The sequence below is a fragment of the Schistocerca americana genome, chromosome 4 (genome assembly GCF_021461395.2).
Source record: "Schistocerca americana isolate TAMUIC-IGC-003095 chromosome 4, iqSchAmer2.1, whole genome shotgun sequence".
NCBI classification, from domain to species: domain Eukaryota; kingdom Metazoa; phylum Arthropoda; class Insecta; order Orthoptera; family Acrididae; genus Schistocerca; species Schistocerca americana.
Genome location: NC_060122.1, coordinates 428009559 through 428032367, shown reverse-complemented (window position 1 = coordinate 428032367; position 22809 = coordinate 428009559). Strand labels below are relative to the sequence as shown.

Genomic DNA, 22809 nt, shown 5'->3' with positions numbered 1-22809 from the left:
TGAGAAAACTTGGATTTCATGGGCGATCAGCTGCTCATAAACCACACATCACGTCGGTAAACGCCAAACAACGTCTCGCTTGGTGTAAGGAGCGTAAACATTGGATGATTGAGCAGCGGAAAAACGTTGTGTGGAGTGATCAATCACGGTACGCAATGTGGCGATCTGGTGGCAGGGTGTGGGTATGACGAATGCATGGTGAACGTCATCTGCCAGCATGTATAGTTCCAACAGTAAAATTCGGAGGTGGTGGTGTTATGGTGTGGTCGTGTTTTTCATGTTTTGGAATGCCGACTTCGTGCCAGGCCTCACTGACTTACAGCGATACCTCTCCTCAGTGCAGCACTCTGTGAAGAATGGGCTGTAGTAGTAGTAGTAGTAGTAGTAGTAGTAGCTTTATTCATCTGTAGATCTCTTTTTACAAGGATATAGGACATGTCAAAGTATTTACAAATTTAGATCAATTTAAAATAAGCTAATTCGTATACACATATATTTACAGACTTCTAGTTAGAGACAATCATTAGATTTACTCTTGGTATACAATACTTTTCTTATAAATAACTTATTAAATAATGTAATGCCACATTGTTCACTCATATCTCACTATCAGTCACTGCTCACACTATACATACATTGTTTCATGAGCCCAGAAAGAGGAAGAGGTGTTAGTATTGTGCTATGCATAGCTTGGGGGTGAGTATTTCTAGAAAGGAAAAAAAGAAGGAAAAAAACAAAGTGAAGGCGTTATGTGGAATGTTTTATAATCATTATTATTATTATTTATTTGTATAACATTTTTTATCAAACCCCTACTCTGTTTTAGCTAAGTAATCCTTCAATGTATAAAACGTATTGCATAACAAGTACTTTTTAGCTGCCTCTTTAAATAAGTGTATTTTGGCAACTTCTTTAATCTCTTTTGGTAGTTTATTGTATAGTTTTATTCCTTGGTAGAAAATGCTGTTTTGATTTTTATGTTTATTTTTTCTTGGTAAATGTAAGTTGAGTCTATCTCTTGTTGCATGGTCATGGACAGAGCTGTTTGTGCAGTAATTACCAATCTTATTTTTGATGTGTACAGCTGACTGGTAAATGTATTCACGTGGAGCAGTTAAAATCCCCAGTGTTCTGAACCGATCTTTACAATGAGCTCGAGTAGTGTTTTTGGTTATTATTCTTATGGCTCTTTTCTGGAGTTTGAAAATTGTGTGTTCATATTTTGTGCATTTTTTCCCCAAAAAAGAATTCCATAGCTAAGAATTGAGTGTACATTTGAATAATATGTAACTAAAAGACACTGTATGTTACACACTGATGATAGGATTCCAAGGGCATAACATGCTGATGACATTCTGTTTGCAAGTTCCTTTGTGTGTTCACACCACTTCAACTGAGAATCAATATTCATTCCTAGAAATTTTACATTTGTTACACAGTCTGTAGAGGTGCCATCTACATTTAATTTAAAATTGTCATTTTTCCTCTTCAAACTGAAATGCATGGCATTAGTTTCCTTTATGTTCAATGTCACTTTGTTAGTTATTGACCAATCATAAACTTCGTTGAGAGTTTCATTTGCTTTCTTGGCAAGGAGTTCTCTTGTTTTCTCAGTGACTATAATATTGCTGTCATGAGCGAAGAGAATTTTTTCACCATGAGTAACACTATTGGGATAGTCATTGATGGTGTATATCAGGAACAGTATTGGTTCTAATATGCTACCTTCTGGAACCCCCATGTTAGTGTATTTTGATTCTGATAAGTGTTTTACTAAATGTTTGGATCTATTTGAAGTATGTGTTATCTCTACTTTTGGTACCCTACCTGTTAGGTATGATCGAAACCAGTCATTAGCTACCCCTCGTATTCCTAATGCTTCTAATTTATTTAATAGAATCTTGTGGTCAACTGTATCAAACGCCTTAGAAAGATCCAAAAATATGCCTGTGACACACTCATCTTTATCAAGAGCATCAAGTACAACTTTTGTGAATTCTACTGTGGCTGACTCTGTATTTTTGCCACTTCGAAAACCAAACCGTGATTTGCTTAAATGATTGTATTTATTTAGGTAATTCATTACTCTGTCTTTCATAATTGCTTCTATTATTTTTGAGAAAGCTGACAGCAGGGAAATGGACTGGTAATTTTCTATTGTCTTCTGCATTACCTTTCTTAAGTAAAGGTACAACTCTTGCCTGTTTTAACTGCTCTGAAAATGTCCCTGATGCGAAGGATTCATTTATCATATTTGTTACGGGGCCTTGTATAATCCCTATGCATTGTTTCAGTACACACATTGGTACTTCATCTAAGCCTACTGATTTTTTATTTTTTAGTTTTTGAATTGCTTTACTGACCTCATTCTCTGTGGTTGGAAGTAACATCGTTGTATTTAGTGCAACATTATTTACAGATATTATATTTGTTTGGGGGAATTTTTGCTGTAACTTATCTGCAATACTTGAAAAATGCTCGTTTACATAGTTTGCTATTTTTTTTTCCTTTATTGAATTTCGATTTCCCCCGAAGGGGGCGGGCTGGCAGCAGCTTAGTACACTGCTCTACAGCCTACAGAATTTTTAAAAACGTAAGAAGAAAAGAAACAATAAAAGCAGGCGATAAAACGGTGACTTAAATTGCAAAACTTCGGAAAACTGTGGAAAGTTAAAACATAAAGCAAAGGGGTTGGCAATGCTAATAAAATACACAGGAATCAGACAAGTAACATAGTAGACACACAATTAAAAAAACGTGGGTACAGTCTGGTTTCTGTTCGCAAGAGATAAAAAGTCACCCCCAGCGACAGTATGATGGCCGTTCGCAACACTTCCCAAAAGACACGCAACACTGAACCCTCACTGTAAAACACTGCACGAAAATGTCAGCACAAATATGACGCTCGCTAGCCAAGGGCAGATGGGGGGGGGGGGGGGACCTGGCCAGATGAGGGGGAAAACAAGGAGGGAGGAGAGGAAAAAAACGAAAGTGGGGGACCAAAGGAGGGAGAGGACTCATAAGGGGGGAGAGGGGCAGGGCAGACACGAGAGGGAATGGGAAAAGGCAGAGGAGGAAAATGTAAAAGGACTCCGAGGAGAGAAGGGAGGCAGAAAGAGGATAGGTGGGGAAAAAAAGAGGATGGAAGGGGGGAGAGGGAGCCCGGGAAAAGGACAGAGGAAAGGAGGGGGAGTGAGGATCAGAGTTGATAGGAGGGATAAATGGAGGGAGAGAGGGCATCATCTGGGAGGGGGAGTTGATGGAAGCCACCTTGGGAAAGGAGATGAAGGGTGTAGAGATGGAGGGTAGGGGGGACACAACAGTGAAGACGTGGCAGGGTGCGGGGATGGGAGAGGAGCAACCAGGGGGTGAGGGGGATCAAGGCGGCGGGAGGTGTAGAGTATGTGGATATGTTCGAGGAATAGGGGCAGATGGGGGAAAGGAATGAGGTCATAGAGGATCCGCATGGGGGACAGGAGGAGTATACGGAAGGCGAGGCGGAGTGCATGACGCTCAAGGATCTGGAGGGACTTATAGAATTTGGGGGGGCAGATATCCAGGTGGGACTGGCATAACAGAGAATGGGATGGATTAAGGGTTTGTAGGTGTGAAGGATGGTTGAGGGGTGCAACCCCCATGTCCGGCCAGAGAGGAGTTTGAGGAGGCGGTTGTGGGCTTTGGATTGGATGGAGCGGAGATGAGGGATCCAGATGAGGTGACGGTCATTGGTGAGGCTAAGGTAGGTAAGGGTGGGGGTGAGGCAGACAGGACGGGCACAGACGGTAAGGGAGAAATCCAGGAGCCGGAAGGAGCAAGTGGTACGACCTGCGATGATTGCCTGGGTCTTGGAAGGACTGATTTTCAGGAGCCACTGGTTACACCATGCGGCAAAAAGGTCAAGGTGATTCTGGAGAAGGCGTTGGGACTGTTGGAGGGTAGGAGTGAGGGCGAGGAACGCGGTGTCATCGGCATATTGCAAGAGGTGTACTGGAGGGGGGGAGGGGGTTGGGGCATATCTGCCGTGTACAGGAGGGAGAGGAGAGGGGAGAGGACAGAGCCCTGGGGCACACTTGCAGAGGGGTAGGTGTGGGAATTGGCATTATGGATGGTAACATAGGAGGGTCGGTGGGAGAGGGAGGAGGCCATCAGACGGATGTATTTGACACGAAGGGCATAGGTTTGGAGTTTAAACAGGAGACCGGGATGCCAGACACGGTCGTAGGCCTTTTTGAGGTCGAGGGAGACAAAAATGGCTGAGCGATGGGAATTAAGCTGGAGGGGGAGGAGATGAGTGAGTCGGAGGAATTGGCCATCGGCAGAGAAGGGAGGTCGAAAGCCACATTTGGTGTCGGGGAGGAGGTGGTTTTGGTGGAGGTGGTGATGGATGCGCTGGGAAGGGATAGATTCCAAGAGCTTGCTGAACACCGATGTGAGACAGATAGGGCGATAGGAAGAGGCATCAGATAGAGGCTTGTTGGGTTTGGAGAACATCAGGATACGGTAGGTTTCCACTGGTTGGGATAGAAGCCAGTGGCAAGGATGACATTGTAGAGGGTGGCAAGAACTGGAAGGAAGGAGGGATCGCAGTGTTTGAGGTGGTGGTAGGTAATGCAGTCGTGGCCAGGAGCAGAGTTGCATTTGGTGCGGAGTGTGAGGCTGATGTCCTGTGGAGTGATGGGAATTTTAAGTTCAGATGGTGGTGTGTGGCCCAAGTACTGGAAGCTAGGAGCAAGGTGAGGAACAGAGGTATTCGTACGGTCCATGACATCAGGGAAGAGGGAATAATCAAAGTGGGGATCATCTGGGATGGAAAAAACATTGGAGAGGTGGGAGGCAAAGTGGTTGGCCTTACTGAGGTTGTCAGGAAAGGGACGGTCATCAAGGAGGAGAGGGTACTGGGGGGTGGGGCAGTTCCCAGTAAGGCAGTGGAAAGCAGACCAATACTTGGAAGAGTTGATGGGGAGCGTGGTGTTGAGTTGTGTACATGTTTGGCGCCAGGCACTGCGTTTCTTCGCAGTAAGCAGGTTGCGGATGTGTCGTCGTAATTGCAGGTGGTCGGTAAGTGTATCCCGGTCACGAGTGCAGAGAAAAGAGAGGTAGAGGCGGCGGGACTCTCGAAGGAGAAGGACAGCCTGTGGAGGCAGGGCGGGGCGGTGAGGGTAGATGGCTTTGGTGAGGATATGGGTGGCGACGGCGTCAGACAAGGTCTGGTACAGGAAGGCAGCAGTGCGAGAGATGTCATCAGGAGTTTGGAGGGTAAGGCCGTGGCCGTCAACCTGGGTGTGAATGGAGTCCCGGTAGGCATCCCAGTTGGCACGGGAGCAATCATGGACAAGTTTAGGAGGGCTGTCGGGGCGAGGAGCGTTGTGGGGATGGCGACCACTAGAGATAGTGAAGAGAACAGGAGCGTGGTCACTGCCAATGAGGTCAAGGACATCTGCGGTGATGTGCCCAAGGAATAGTTTGCTAAGTGCTGTGGATGGTTCAAATGGCTCTGAGCACTATGGGACTCAACTGCTGAGGTCATTAGTCCCCTAGAACTTAGAAGTAGTTAAACCTAACTAACCTAAGGACATCACAAACATCCATGCCCGAGGCAGGATTCGAACCTGCGACCGTAGCGGTCTTGCGGTTCCAGACTGCAGCGCCTTTAACCGCACGGCCACTTCGGCCGGCTATGCTGTGGGTCATTTATTTACTTTATCCCCCTCCCTTAGCAGTATGTTATTCTGCGATTGTTTGCCTCTCCCTGCTTCCTTTTTTATAACATCCCAGACTGCTTTGCTTTTATTCTCTGCAGTATATATTATTTTGTCATTAAATGACTTTTTTGGAGCAATCAGCACTTTCCTATAGATGTTTTTGTATCTATGATATAAATTTAAGAATTCCCCAAGAAACCTTTCAGCATCTGATTGAACATATGTCTGCGAGAGTGGAAGCTGTCATCAAAGCTAAGTGTCGGCCAACACTATATTGAATTTCAGCATTACCAATGGAGGGGGCCATGAACTTGTCATTTTCAGCCACGGGTCCGGATACTTTTAATCACACAGTGCACAATGTGGGCCTACAGCACAGGTAAACCTAACTCACTATATTAACAGATTTCAGAAGCATGAATAAGTGCTTTAGTCTCACCATCGACAGTGATGCGTTTTAGGTCCTTATGATTTTCAGCGCCAAAATGGATTACTGTACGATAAAATTCATAACTACTATAACTCATTCGGAAACTCACGAAATAGGTTTACTGTCAGTACAACTATAACATATGCTGACATCCTATCTAATTTTTCTGCAGTACATAGTGAGTGAATTAGCATATCTGCTGTCACCTAGCAGTATTTAGGCCGAGCAAATGGGGATAAAAGTCTGCCACACTGTGCTACCACCAGGTGGCACTGACATAAGCTTCTAGTTGTGCACACCGTGAATCGTTAACATTGTTGATCAAATCAGTACGTGGTAGAGCACATGCCCGCGAAAGACAAAGTTCCCAAGTTCCAATCTCGGTTCGGCACACAGTTTCAATCTGCCAGGGAATTTCAAATCAGTACGTATTTGGCTCATAAGTCAATTATGTCACGCAAGTTGTGAATGCGCAAAAGCTGCTTTAAACGTGCACAAATGAAGTGCACGCGACCCTGATCTCAAGTTTCTTAGAGTCTAGAATAGCAGCAGCACGGTAGATTTAAGTGCCGTATCTTTCAGATTGCAGCATCTATGTTATGTTTAACAGCATTCAGAGAAAAATAACCAATAAATCCGCAAGGTGTCGAAAGTTAGGATGTTCACGTGCTTTTGTGCTCTTACTTAGCAGCCGCCACTGACTCCACCCGTAGATGTCCACGACCTAATAGCTCATGCGCATGCCACTTTGGCAATGGTGGATGAAGGTGTGTTGCATAGGATCTACCTATTCTGTTTTTAGTACCTCATTGGATACCCTCAATGTTACTGCATCAACAGTTATTTTCTATTGGCTTTATTTGTGTCATGGACAAACAAAATTGTCCTTTACGTCTATAAGAAGCTCGTGTTAAAAAAAAAAAAATGGTTCAAATGGCTCTGAGCACTATGCGACTTAACTTCTGAGGTCATCAGTCGCCTAGAACTTAAAACTAATTAAACCTAACTAACCTAAGGACATCACACACATCCATGCCCGAGGCAGGATTCGAATCTGCGACCGTAGCGGTCGCTCGGTTCCAGACTGTAGCGCCTAGAACCGCACGGCCACTCCGGCCGGCTGCTTGTGTTTCGTCTTAATGTTTAAATAAAGGTAACAGTAACAGAAAGAAAGAAATGTACAAGATACCACATTGTGAATGTGTAAATCGGGTACAATTTGATGCTTTAACTGAAAAAAAAAGTTAGTCGCGAACCCTACTCAAACCTTGGCGATTCTGGATATCAGTTCCCCACGGCATTGTCGTCTCACTGAGCTAATAGGAAAGATCTGGTACAGCGCAGAGTTCATGCTAGCTGTTCTTGGTCACGTTGCACCCAGTTACTGCATTGCCAGAGCCTCGTATTTTAAGTCGTGTTTCTATCAAAGCTATTGGTGGGACTAGTTTTTGCTAGATACACTTTTGGCTCAAACTGAAATGAGGAATCGCATGGCTAATGCCAAGTGTGGTATTGTTTCTACACTCTGTGTTATAAGAAAGTAATTATACACTGACTGAAAATTTTCGTCTGTGTCCCGACTCTTGTGTCCTTGTTCCGCCGAAGTTTTAGACCACTAGCCTATAAGTCCAGATTTTCTGAAAATTGGACGTGGCAACTCTAGTATAGACTGCCAGTTCTGCGAGATGGAGGCAGGATTTGTTCCTCCGCACCGATCCTCTCCCGTCGGGTGGCTTCAGTTCTCGTTTGTTTACGCCCGTGGCCGATAATCACGGTATTGTATCCGTCCCACAATGTTTATGTCTGTTTGTGTGAAATGGAGAGATTTTATGCAGATTGTAGGTGGAGGGGGAGGGGGGGGGGAAGGAAAGGAAAGAGAAGGAGCTACTGATGTCAGCTGCATGGGGACTTTATGCAGAATCAGCGGTTACGAGCGAAGATCTGTGCTGGACCGGGATTAGAACCTCGAACCTCCTGCTTACTAGGCAGTTGCGTTAACCACTGCACCACCCAGACACAGCGATTATTGCAATTGTGCGGACTATCTCGGCACGCCTCTCGGCATATCTGCAGTCCCTGTCCGTGTTCCCTGTGCTCACTACTTGCGCATCCACTCTGGAGGTGGTGGACTCGTGCAGGCGAATCAGTTATATGAATGCATGGTGTCTGTTCTTTCAGACATTCTCCATGCATTCATATAATTGACTTTCCTCGATGTGCAATTAATCCACCGCCTTCAGTGCGGATGTACATCTACGTTCGACCTCCTGCGGGAATCTCGGAGTAGCGAGCATGGAAGACACCGACGGGGAGTGTGGATAGGTGGCGCTAGGTGGGAATGTGGGTCAGCCGAAAGGTATGCAGACATAGTCCGCGCAATTGCGATAAATACTGTGTCCAGGTGGTGCAGAGGTTAATGTAACGGCTAGTAAGCAGGACATCCCAGGTTCGAATCCCGGTCCAGCACAGATTTTCACTAACCTCCGATGATTCCACATAAAGGCCCGACGCAGCTGACATCAATAGTTCCGTCCCTTTCCTTTTGTTTCTCCTCCCTCCACCTTCAACTTATACAGGGTGTTACAAAAAGGTAAGGCCAAACTTTCAGGAAACATTCCTCACACACAAATAAAGAAAAGCGCTTAATTTCCATGTTAGAGTTCATTTTAGTTTCGTCAGTATGTACTTCCTCGATTCACCGCCAGTTGGCCCAATTGAAGGAAGGTAATGTTGACTTCGGTGCTTGTGTTGACATGCGACTCATTGCTCTACAGTACTAGCATCAAGCACATCAGTACGTAGCATCAACAGGTTAGTGTTCATCACGAACGTGGTTTTGCAGTCAGTGCAATGTTTACAAATGCGGAGTTGGCAGATGCCCATTTGATGTATGGATTAGCACGGGGCAATAGCCGTGGCGCGGTACGTTTGTATCGAGACAGATTTCCAGAACGAAGGTGTCCCGACAGGAAGACGTTCGAAGCAATTGATCGGCGTCTTAGGGAGCACGGAACATTCCAGCCTATGACTCGCGACTGGGGAAGACCGAGAACGACGAGGACACCTGCAATGGACGAGGCAATTCTTCGTGCAGTTACTATAACCCTAATGTCAGCGTCAGAGAAATTGCTGCTGTACAGGGTAACTTTGACCACGTCACTGTATGGAGAGTGCTACGGGAGAACCAGTTGTTTCCGTACCATGTACAGCGTGTGCAGGCACTATCAGCAGCTGATTGGCCTCCACGGGTACACATCTGCGAATGGCTCATCCAACAATGTGTCAATCCTCATTTCAGTGCAAATGTTCTCTTTACGGATGAGGCTTCATTCCAACGTGATCACTTTGTAAAATTTTCACAATCAACATGTGTGGTCTGACGAGAATCCACACGCAATTGTGCAATCACGTCATCAACACAGATTTTCTGTGAACGTTTGGACACGCATTGTTCGTGATGTCTTGATTGGGCCCCATGTTCTTCCACCTACGCTCAATGGAGCACGTTATCATGATTTCATACGGGATACTCTACCTGTGCTGCTAGAACATGTGCCTTTACAAGTACGACACAACATGTGGTTCATGCACGATGGAGCTCCTGCACATTTCAGTAGAAGTGTTCGCACGCTTCTCAACAACAGATTCGGTGACCGATGGATTGGTAGAGGCGGATCAATTGCATGGCCTCCACGCTCTCCTGACCTCAACCCTCTTGACTTTCATTTATGGGGGCATTTGAAAGCTCTTGTCTACGCAACCCCGGTACCAAATGTAGAGACTCTTCGTGCTCGTATTGTGAACGGCTGTAATACAATACGCCATTCTCCAGGGCTGCATCAGCGCATCAGGGATTCCATGCGACGGAGGGTGGATGCATGTATCCTCGCTAACGGAGGACATTTTGAACATTTCCTGTAACAAAGTGTTTGAAGTCACGCTGGTACGTTCTGTTGCTGTGTGTTTCCATTCTATGATTAATGTGATTTGAAGAGAAGTAATAAAATGAGCTCTAACATGGAAAGTAAGCGTTTCCGGACACATGTCCACACAACATATTTTCTTTCTTTGTGTGTGAGGAGTGTTTCCTGAAAGTTTGGCCGTACCTTTTTGTAACACCCTGTATAATATGTGTCACAGGTGCGGGTTCGGCGAGGAGTCTGTTCTTTGGGACACAGAAAGTACGCGTTCGTATAAGAGAGGAGACTTGATGTAACGCTCACCGGCGCGCCGCTCCAGTAGGGCACGTCCCTCGTGCGCATGCGCGGCGCCCACAGCAGCAGCCAGAGGGCGAGCATGCAGACCGACAGCCCCAGCAGCAGCTCCAGGCCGGAGAGCGCGCACGCCAGCCGACGCGACCGGTACGCCCGTGGCCGCTGCGGGTCCAGCTCTGAAATGTGTGTTTACCTATTAGTCGCCGTTTTCTGTGTGGCCCGCGCCCTAAAAGTGGCTGCAGGCCGTGTTTCACAGTTACTGTCTTTATCGTTGCAGTCAACTGTACACTATTAAAATTGCATTTATTGATTGTTCTGTCGGTTCTTGGTAGAATATTTCAAATATTATGAATCAAACACACACAACACTGGTGCAATATTCTACAATGTTTATTATTTGTTACACGAACCGGTTTTCGGCTGTTACGCCATTTTCCGGTAAAAAAACAAGTATGTGGTGCAGTGAAATTCTGTTGCATGAAAGATTTTAAACTAGTGCATGTACAGAGTTTCTCCGTTTCCACAGACGAAAAATGTTAGTGTTCGAATTAGGAATAAAACAAGAGAGATTATTTCAGTGTAAATTCGAAGCAAGATTATTTAACTAAAATAAAATATGTGACACATTAATTAATGAACTATAGACAAATTACAACAGCTGTACGTAGAAGAAATTAAGTGAACAATAAACTTTGAAGACATATTCCAAAGATATGGCCGAACAAAATAATCCTCTCTTTAATAGTTCCTATATTACAAAAAAAAAAAAAAAACCACATAAGCTAGCAGGTGAGTGAAGCAGCTGTGATTATACGAAGTAAAATTTTTTATGACAGCGAGAGAAACACTGGAATAAATGAACTGGGGCATGTGAGTAAGATGGGTAATTTACAACATGGCCTGGATGGGATTGTGAGTAGTATCTGCAGCTAGAAGTGGCGAGTAAGGGGACTGTGTCTGGCCATTCAGTACTAAGTTTGGTTTGATGGACATGTGTTAATTAATTTACATTATTTCAAGATAGTTCATCGCCCTTCCTTCATGGATATGATGTAATGTTTCATATTTCATCTTGTAACTATGGCCTTTTTTAAGCAAGTGGTCTGCAGAAGTAGAGTCTCCTCTTCCAAGTTTCCAACTTCTGTGCTGTCCCTTCAAACGGGTACTTATTGCCCTGCCAGACTGACCTATACAGAATGTGCCACAATTACACGTAATTTTATGTACTCCACTCTTACATAAATATATATAAAATTACAGGGTGAGTCAAAAGTTGCAGTACACCCTGTTACGTCAAAAACCATGAAGGAATGGGGAAATCTGAGTATTCCAGTAACGTATCTTACCGAACATGGACGCCAACTTGACATCGGGCTTCTTGAATCCAAGTCAATTCTTTTACGTGGAAAGGGGGTCGTATGATATATCAAATATCAGCAGTTTCTGACAACTTCATTACTGTAAACACATTCGAAGTAGTAGTTATGGTTCAAAAGTGACAACACGTTTTTGTTGCAGGCAACAGAAAATTGCTTTGACCAAGGAGGAGAGAACTGAGGTCAAATGGTTCAAATGGCTCTGAGCACTATGGGACTTAACTGCTGAGGTCATCAGTCTCCTAGAACTTAGAACTACTTAAACCTAACCAACCCAAGGACATCACACACTGCCATGCCCGAGGCAGTATTCGAACCTGGGACTGTAGCGGTTGCGCGGCTCCAGACTGTATCGCCTAGAACCGCTCGGCCACCCCGGCCGGCAACTGAGGTCATTCTGATGTCTGAAGAACGGAGTTTCCGTGTCATAGCGGCAGATTTTACTAGGCGGCACCCAGAAAGACCTCCAATTTCACACAACACTGTCAGATGCTTAATTTCGAAATTCCGATAAAATGGGACTGTGGCAGACAAGCCATGGAGTGACCATCCAACAAGGCGCTACTAACGAGATAACATCAACATTTGTTTTGGCGTCGTTCGTGAAGAGTCCACACCGCAGCACATGACATTTGTCAGCAGAATGTATGATCGGCCAGTCATCGATCTTCCGAATCCTTCGTGCCTATCAATGGCATGTACTCAAGATTCAACTACTCCAGAACCTAGCAGAGAATGAGCCAGACAGATGTATGCAGTTTTGCATGTGGGCCCTAGACCAAGTTCAACAAGATCCCTCTTTTGCTCAAAGTATCTTGCTCAGTGATGAGGCAAACTCTTTGTCAGTGGTGAAGTCAACCATCACAACCACAGGTACTAGAGTGACCAGAAGCCACAATGGATGCAACCTTTTGGTGTTGTAAAGTTATGGTATGGTGCAGAATATGAGGTACCCATGTAATTTAACCCATTCTCATTGAGCGAAACCTAAATGCTCAACGCTATGTGGAAATGTTGCAAGATGTGTTGTTTCCCTTTGTTCTGAATGGAGATGGCAGCTTTCTCTCTTAATTTCAACAGGATGCAGATCCACCACACTACAGAGCAGTTTCAGTGGTTAGATGATCAGTGTTCTGGTCAATGGACTGGCTGATATGGTTCTGTGGAATGGCCACCCAGATCACCTGATCTCACACCATTTGACCTTTATCTGTGATGTCATTTAAAGCAACTCGTATATTCAGAGAAAATAAGAAGCAGACACCATGTCAAGCAACGCACTGAAGAAGCGTGTGTCAGCATTTCTGCGGAAATTCTTCTGCTAGTGCATGACGATTGGATTCAGCACCTTCAAATGTGCATTGACCGGGAGGGACACCACGTTGAACAGTCCAGCCCATAATTGCAACAAAAATGTGTTGTAACTTGTAAAACATAACTGCTACTTCGAATCTGTTTACAGGAATGAACTTATCAGAAAATGCTGATGTTATTTGATATAACACACGACCCCCTTTCCATTTTAAAAAAAAATTACGGATTCAAGATGGCGCCCATGTTCGGTACATACCGTAAAAGGTAATGATGATGATGGTGATGATATCGCATACTCCGAGGAGCGTAGGGGACGATGTGGAAGACCCGCACCGCCGACTAGGCGGAGGTGTAGACCGCCTAACTCACATTTTGCTGGAATATTCAGGTTTCCCCATTTCTGCAGGATTTTTGACATAACAGGGTGTACTGCGACTTTTGACTCACCCTGTATAGTAGAATATTACACCAATGTTGTGTGTGTTTCATTCATACTGTAATAAAATTGCTTTCTTTTACAAGTAGTTATCTGTACAGCTCCACAATTGAACACTACAGGATACTACTTAACTGCTAGAATTTAAAAGGTTTGAGCGATGCAGAGAAGAAGTAAAGATAGAGGGAAGAAGAGAATGTACTACAGGAAAACAAGTATGTCTGTCTAGTCTAACAATGTGTTGATTACTTACGTTCGCTGCAGACTGTTATTCAATATTATTATACTCCAGTTTACAAACTATCGCCACGTCAACAAGCGGATATGAGTAAAAGCTAATGTTTGGGACAAATCAGACGAGTAAATAATGCATTCTTGTGCTGCTTTTAGTTTTTTCAGGCAGATGTACACAAAAAGATTTCCCATTTAGCAGCAAGACATGGAACCAGCAAGATTGATAATAATTGGAAACAAAATGTTAAGTCTTTCGTTTGGCGTAATATACTGCCTGAAAAAAAGGAGCACCCAGAATGGGAGAAGGAATGAAACCAAAATGAAACCTCGCAGTTTGAGAGGGTGTGTAATTCCAATATCGACTCAATGTCACAAAGAACTTGGCAATATGAGCACTCTTATCATAATTACGCTGCGCCTCCTCTGGTCTGGATGCATGCAGTGATTCAGTTGGGAAGGATGTGGTGAAGCTAATGCAAGCTGACCCAAACAACTATTGTAATTGGTCCTTCATTTCCTGGATACTAGCGCTGGGCTGGAGTTTACGCATGAACTGGTCTCACACATTTTCTGTCAGGCACAGATCCGGGGATCTTGTTGGCCACAGGAGTACCTCAACATCATACAGACAGTTCATAGAGACCGTGCTGTGAGCATTGTCCTACTGAAAAATGGTACCACAATATTGATGCATGACAGATAACACAAGGGAACCTCTCCCCAGAATGTTGCCTTACTAGCCAGCGATGTTTATCCAGGACAGTGCATAAGTGCAATCCACCACTGAACACAATGCGACGTTATCCATCAGCAGTCAATGCTTACCACTCACAGCATAACTCTGAATGCAGCCTTTTCTATCGTGGTGTTAGTTGCGGCCTATACATGGGACTGTATTTCCCTAATCCGGCTGCTGCTATTCTCACACCAATAGTAGTGGATGACACAGAATGTTACAGGGAGCCCATTACTTGTTCTCGGATAGCAGGCTCAGATGCAAAGACGTTCAGGTGTGCTTAGTGCACAGCGTAGCTATCCTCCCTTGTCAGTGGACGACCGGAACCTTAATGAAGAGTATGCCTGCTTTACCTTCCCATATTGTCCAACATCAGATCATTGTCACATCTGAATGACCCAAAGATCTGGATGTTGCACGATTCAACCAGCCAGCCGAATGGAGACCCACTATGAGACCACTTTCGAACTCTGTCATGTGCTGATACCGCGTACTCATATGAGACAGTGTTATCTCCACGTCATTCACAGTGATATGACATTGTTCGCGATCCTTATATGCCCTACCGGGCCTGATAACAACACTAAACACGAGCACCACTGATGCACTTTGATTGTTGTTCAATCTGTCAAGACAATTACAACTCTAATAATTCACGTACACACTTACCGTATGTATGTGTACAAAGTTACTTTGACATCTGACGTTGTCTACATGGCACTTCACTCTTTTTTTTAATCTACACTCATGCTCATAAATTAAGGATAATTGCAGAATGTGGTGCCACACAACATGGCACTACACAAAACTGGCGCTAATAGCATAGGCACATAGGGAACACACACAACACAGATCTGTAAGTCCACGGTATAGGTGATTGAGAAAACCGTCCCGAAACACGTGCTACAAAACGCCACTGTTTCCTGCGCATGTATCCCGACATCAATATAGGATATGATCACCATGCACACGTACACAGGCCGCACAATGGGTTGACATACTCTGGATCAGGTGGTCGAGCAGCTGCTGGGGTATAGCCTCTCATTCTTGAACTAGTGCCTGTCGGAGCTCGTGAAGTGTCGTATGGGTTTGAAGACGTGCAGCGAAGATTCGACCGAGAGCATCCCAGACGTGCTCGATGGGGTTTAGGTCTGGAGAACAGGCGTGCCACTCCATTCGCTTGATATGTTCTGTTTCAAGGTACTCCTCCACGATGGCAGCTCGGTGGGGCCGTGCGTTATCATCCATCAGGAGGAAGGTGGGACCCACTGTACCCCTGAAAAGGCGGACATACTGATGCAAAATGACGTCCCGATGCACCTGACCTGTTACAGTTCCTCTGTCAAAAACATGCAGGGGTGTACGTGCACTAATCATAATCCCACCCCACACCATCAAACCACGACCTCCATACAGGTCCCTTTCAAGGACGTTAAAGAGTTGGTATGTGGCTTTTGGTTCACGCCAGATGAAAACCCGGCGAGAATCACTGTTCAGACTATACCTGGACTCGTCCGTGAACATAATCTGGGACCACTGTTCCAATAACCATGTACTATGTTCTTGACACAAGGCTTTACGGGCTCTCCTGTCACTAGGGGTCAGTGGAATGCACCTTGCAGGTCTCCAGGAGAATAAACCATGTCTGTTCAGCCGTCTGTAGACTGTGGGTCTGGAGACAACTGTTCCAGTGGCTGCGATAACGTCCCGAGCAAGGCTACCTGCAATACTCCGTGGCCGTCTGCGGGCACTGATGGCGAGATATCGATCTTCTTGTGTTGTTGTACACCGTGGACGTCCCGTACTGTAGCTCCTGGACACGTTTCTTGTCTGTTGGAATCGTTGGCACACGGAGGGCCCGTGCTACAACCTGCTGTCTTTGACCAGCCTCCAGTCGCCCTAGTATTCTACCCCTCATAACGTCATAAATATATGTTCTTTGAGCCAATTTCAACACACAGTCACCATTAGCACGTCTGAAAACGTCTGCACACTTACTCGCTGCAACGTACTCTGACGTGCACCAATACACCTCTGCGTATGTGGACTGCTGCCAGCGCCACCGTGCGAAGACTGCTGGTCAAATGCACCGCATGGTCATTTCCCGAGGTGATTCAAACCCGCTAATTGCCCACCAGAGCGTTGTTTCACCATGTATCAGCATTATCCTTAATTTATGAGCATGAGTGTAGTTATGTCAATACAAAAGAACCCACGACAACTTTGCCGTCAGCTGAATCCTCCTAGACACTTCAGCTCCATGTTAATTCATGATGTACGTTACACCTAGTTGAGATATAACCAAATGTGATTTGAGACTTTCTCGGCGTATTCCATTCGTGAAATCTTCTCGGGTGATCAGCCGAGTAAAGGCGTCGTCTTCTCGCAACGTTTCGAAGGGTTTCGTACCCATCATCTTCGCTTGAAGATGATGGGTACGAAACCCTTCGAAATGTTGCGAGAAGACGACGCCTTTACTCGGCTGATCACCCGAGAAGATTTCACGGAAGAGATATAACCATTTTATGCATATCGTGATGTACCAAAATTTAGATGTGTGACAACATACAGCGACTAAAAGAATACTAACGCTTCATATGGATCACACAAACTGCTATTGCACCTACAGCTCTACACTACGTCAGCTGGCAACGCTAAATCATTGTCTTCAGTGAAGACCGTATGTTCACAAAGAGAAATGATCATTCAAAAAGTAGAGTTAAATGTGATTACGTCTGTTCTGTCCTCTGCTGACGAGTGATGAAACACACTTTTACGACACAGCTGTTTACTATAATAACTAAATAAAGTGTGTTTTTGAGAGAGAATGTCTTCACAACTTGATAACTGGAACCTGTCTGTCCTGGACAGTGTGTCAAGGAGCAGGCAATTCGGAACGGTCGTACGAGGCGAGGAGCTCGTAGGCACCTACTGGCAACCACAGCGATACAGTACCTTGTGAGCAGCCAGCTGTTGGAAGCGCAGCGGCAGATGTGGCTCACGGCAAAGACGACATAATAATTCGGCTGGGAGCGGTCACGGTAGGCGGGCTCCATTGCAGAGACCTGAAGTAGTTCTTGAGCCATTGGAGCCCGAGACAAGATGTTACAGACCAAGACAGAAACGCATTTGGTAATGCAACAGTCCATGATATTAGTAAGGAATGAGGAACTGTGGCATAAGCTAAACTCGCTGACAGCTAAAGTATCTGCTGATGAACTGTAACCCTACAAGGCAGAGAGATTATCAAAAAGATGCCATACATCATAATAATGACACGTGCCACGGCAGAACAGCCATTTAAAACAACCTTCTGGAAGCGGTATGGAGATGAGTCATTGAGAGGATCAGAAATGATTTCTTGAGACCCTGACAACCATCTCCCAATCAATACGTCGAAGATCAGCCTCAGTTGCGAAAAGTTACTGGTCTTTACCCAGTTTCAGCTAGAGTAATCTAGCCTTCTTCAGAAGTATCAAATAAATTAATACATGCTACAATAAAGCATTTTATACTTCTGAAGACGGCTAGATTACTCTAGCTGAAGCCTGGGTAAAGACCAGTAACTTTTCGCAACTGAGGCGGATCTTTGACGTATTAATTTTTTTGTGTTAGCAGAAGAGCCAACACCGTGATCCTAGTGGAGGCCGAAATGCACGCGTTTTAGCTCGAGCAGGCTAGCGTGAGGAGGGAAGAACTATACTGACGTGAGGTCTGGAACATGACAAGGAATGAGAATTCAGAAAGCGGACGTAATTAGTTTGATACTTAACTTTAATCCATTAATGATGAACGTCGCTCTTGACTGTACATGATTCACAATACTGGCTAACCACCCAGACAAATTAGAAATCCAGCTTAGTTCTGATACGAGGTCATGTAGTGTAGTACTATATAGTAGTGTAGTCCAGAATTATAATTTAGAAAATTTGTCATATACCAATGTCGCATAGTGTAACAGACCAATATCGTGTGCCTTCTGAATTCCAGATGAACGGATACCTGTGCGCCAGATAGCCAAATGGTAGTAAGCAGACTTTTGTTTCTACTTTTTTTAGTTGTAAATATTCTATGTAGATTTTTCCTCCTTAAATAGCAGAATGCTTGTTTATTGCAAACACATTTGATATTATGTTAAAATATTATGTGCTATTCTTGCCAATTCATGCTGCAAAATTCGGTCCATTCTTTTATACAGGGTCAACATAAATAAAATTGACGAACTGCAGGGACGGATGCTGACTGGAAATGGAGAAAAAAAGGTCCTATGAACATGTGTTCGGAAATGAATCATTGCCACGGTAGATGACGCTGATGAGTGAAAGTTCCTCTGACCAGGTGCCGTGTGTTCCTTGTATGTTGCAGAGTGTGTGATTGACACAGTACACTGTAAGCAGTGGAATGGTCAGGTGTTCATGTCGGGAATATAACCAATGGTGTTTGTGTATGGAAACCGTCGAGAGGCAGCATGGCTATACTAAAACAAGTACCCTCATAGACGCCAACCACATCACACAAAGTTTCAAGCCCTTTATGGGCGTTTGTGTTGTAAGTAGACCGTTTAAGTTTTTATATTGGTAACGCCACATAGTGCTCTGTATGGAAATCACTGGCTGTGCTGTGTGCAGTCTGTGGCTAGTTTGCATTGTTGTCTACCATTGTAGTGTTGGGCAGCTGGATGTGAACAGCGCGTAGCGTTGCGCAGTTGGAGGTGAGCCGCCAGCAGTGGTGGATGTGGGGAAGTGAGAAGGCGGATTTTTGAGAGCGGATGATCTGGACAGAGACAGCAAATTTGTAACAATGGATGTCATGAACTGCTATATATATTATTACCTTTGAACACTATTAAGGTAAATACATTGTTTGTTCTCTATCAAAATCTTTCATTTGCTAACTATGCCTATCAGTAGTTAGTGCCTTCAATAGTTTGAATCTTTTATTTAGCTGGCAGTAGTGGCGCTCGCTGTATTGCAGTAGCTTGAGTAACGAAGATTTTTGTGAGGTAAGTGATTTGTGAAAGGTATAGGTTAATGTTAGTCAGGGCCAGTCTTTTGTAGGGATTATTGAAAGTCAGATTGCGTTGCGCTAAAAATATTGTGTGTCAGTATAAGCACAGTCATGTATAATTTTTTCTAAGGGGACGTTTCATATGTCGACCCTTAGCCGAGGATACCTCACTGGAATCTTCTGATTTTTTCTTGTAGTTTGTGCAATTAGTGCAGCCTTTGTTTATTGCTAGCGCGTAATTGTAGAGAGAATTTCCTTTGTAGTTGTAGTTTTTCATTCTTGTACAGTAAAACAGTTGTGGCATGCATGTAGATTTGCACCAAGTATTTCGCAGCTGCGCTTGCAATTAACGAGGTATTATTTTCAATGTTATGTTAATGTGTTTTCTTGTTTTGCTCTTCAAATTGCGTTTTTCTGTGTTGTCGTGTGAAATATTGTGACAATAATGGCGTGTGAAAAACGTAATACTAGGCTCCAAAGTAAACTGAGAAATGACAGTGAAGACGAAAGCAGTGTGTTAGCGCCGCCGAGTAATGTTCAAAGTAGTAATTTGGTAATTGTGCATAGGGAAATGGAGTGGGCTGCAAATAATGGTGTAGGCAGTGAAACAAGTAGTGAACAGGGAAGAATTATCGATCGATCGGTTGGCAACAGCTTGCCTCAGGAACCCGAAATGACAGGACACAATCTTGCAAATACTGTAGATTCAGGTTTTGCGTCCTCGCCGTTTTCTCAAATAAGTCAAGACACATTTTCTGCATTTCAAAATACGAATATTGCCGGTTCAAATCATTGCCGAATAGCACTGAGGAACATGTTTCAGACACCAGTGCATTGTTATTACAATTAATGCAACAAATGGGACAAAAGCTTCAAAAGTTAGACACAATGGAATAACACCAGAGACAAACACAGCAACAGTTAGACACAATGGAACAAAATCAGAGACAAACACAGCAAAAGCTTCAAAAGTTAGACACAATGGAACAAAATCTTCGGAAGTTAGACACCACACTTGAACAAACACCTGAAGACTTAACTACTGAGTTACATAACATTGAATCGAAATGTCAAAAAGTCTGTAATGACGTAAAAACACAAATTTGTGAGCATTTTCAACCTATTTTTTCGCGGCATTAAAATGCATTACAGAATCACGAAGCAGCCATAAAAGAACTGCAAACCATTGTTCATGAAAATCATGAGACCTTGTGGGCTAAAATTGACTCAGTTGCATCTACCGATTCGGTTACGCAACTTGAAAAAACTCAGGAAAACTTAAAGGACACAGTAGATTCGATTTCAACACAAATGGACACTCTGAAACTTGGTTCAGAAAAACACACTGAGGAAATGTATTCACTATCGGAGAAAGTAGCCGAACTTTCGGATCAGTTCACTAACACGAGGCACTTCGTAAATTATAAAAGAAATTGGCAAGGTACACCGAATTTTGAGATGGAACCGCCGAAACGAAGTAACAATGACCGATATGCGACTTGCCGACATGATGATTTTCACTATAAGCTGTTCATTACTACACATAAATTCAAAACATTTAAGAATTCTGGCAACGACATTCATCCACAAGCGTGGCTCCATCAATTCTCTCATTGTTTTCCTCCCAACTGGTCATTAGAGCACAGATTAGAATTTATGTGTGGCTACTTAGAGAATGAACCAGCTGGAAGAATGTGATCGGTCATTCACGATTGTCACAGTGAAGGAGAATTTTATCATGCCTTCCTCTCAGCATATTGGTCTCAAGCTACACAAGACCGAGTAAAACATGGCATCATAATGATGAAACATTTCGAACAATCTGAATTTTCCAGTCTTGTGAAATATTTTGAAGACATGTTGCACAAGAATCAGTACCTGTCAAACCCATACAGCCCCTCAGAACTCATCCGCATTTGCTTAATCAAATTGCCTGAACATTTACGACATATTATTTTGGCAGGACGTTACAAAGACGACATTGAAGCTTTTCAGGGACTGTTACAAGAATTGGAAATTGACACTGACAATCGCGGAACACGAAAACAGGAACACAACAATTACAGGTCACATCCGTCACAATTCCGCGATGAAAGAAATAATAACTGGACACGACAAGGTTATTCTCACAACACAAATCGTGATCAAAACAGACACCACCCGTATGACAACCGTTGGCAGAGTAGTAATAATTACAGGGAAAGATCACCTCTCCGCGGTAGTGACTATCACAGAGACAATCAGAGAAACAGACAATATGGGAACCAAAATAATTATTATCAAGGGAGACAGAATAACTTTAGATGCAACGGTCCAGCGCGCAGTTACGATTCAGGGAGAAATTCTTCACCACTTGACCGACAAGAAAGAAACTATGGAATCTACCGACATGACGACAGACGATATGATCGTAACGACAGACCTGAATTGAATCAGAACTGGCGGGATTCGAACAGGGCGGGGCCCTCTCGACAAGGTGAATTTGTAGAAGTTAGGTCTCCAAATCCCAATAACGACGCGCGCCAATAAAGAGACAATAGGCAATGACTCATACCGCTGGCAGCCACAAAACATACTTCTGAAACTGACGACGCAGCTGCCGTAGCTAGTGATTACGTAAAAATGGAAGACATTAGGGACATCTTACTCCAGGAACACGACGTAAAACATAACAACATTGCACATCCTGTGATTCACATTACAGTAAAATTTACGGCAGTACTTGACTCTGGCAGTCCCATTTCAGTAATTAGTGAAACAGCCTTTAGCAAATGCAACAAATCGAACGATTGCCCCACACATCCGTTACGTAAGATTAAATTACAAGGTGCAATCGTTGGAAAAAGTGTAGATGTACGCCAAGAAACCAACTTAGAATTCTTTTGTGAAAGCCACAGCTTCTCTATGAACTTTCTTATTGTTCCACTATTGTCGACGGAAATTATATTGGGAGTAGACTTTTTGAATGAATACAAAGCAATCTTAAACTTTCACGATGCTGAAATAAGTTTAGAGAAAGAAGGTAAGTCAATAGCTTTGAAATTTGAAGATTGTCTCTCAAACCATGACGAAGAAATTAACCGGCTTTACCTCCTGTTAGACAACAGTTCGGAATTTTCGACGGAACTTGACACTAACAATCACTCTGCAAGTACTGACAGGGATGATATCGACGGCATATTTGATACTAATGAGTTAATTCAGAATAAAATTCAAACAATTGAGAATTGTAATGACACTGATAGGCAGGACCTTTTTGAGATTTTACAAGCAAATTCCACAGTTTTTACTCACAAAAAAGGAACAATCAAGGGATTTCAATACCAATTTCGTGTTCGTGAGCATACTAAATTTTGTGTT

General features: G+C 43.9%; 1 protein-coding gene across 1 annotated transcript in view; it reads right to left on the bottom strand.

Moving 5' to 3' along the window:
• LOC124613522 overlaps positions 1 to 22809 on the bottom strand; it is a 155668-nt gene that overhangs the window by 27420 nt on the left and 105439 nt on the right. The window contains exon 3 of the mRNA XM_047142233.1: positions 10356 to 10522. Coding sequence (XP_046998189.1) covers positions 10356 to 10522 — 167 coding nt within the window. The remainder of the gene's footprint in view (positions 1 to 10355; positions 10523 to 22809) is intronic.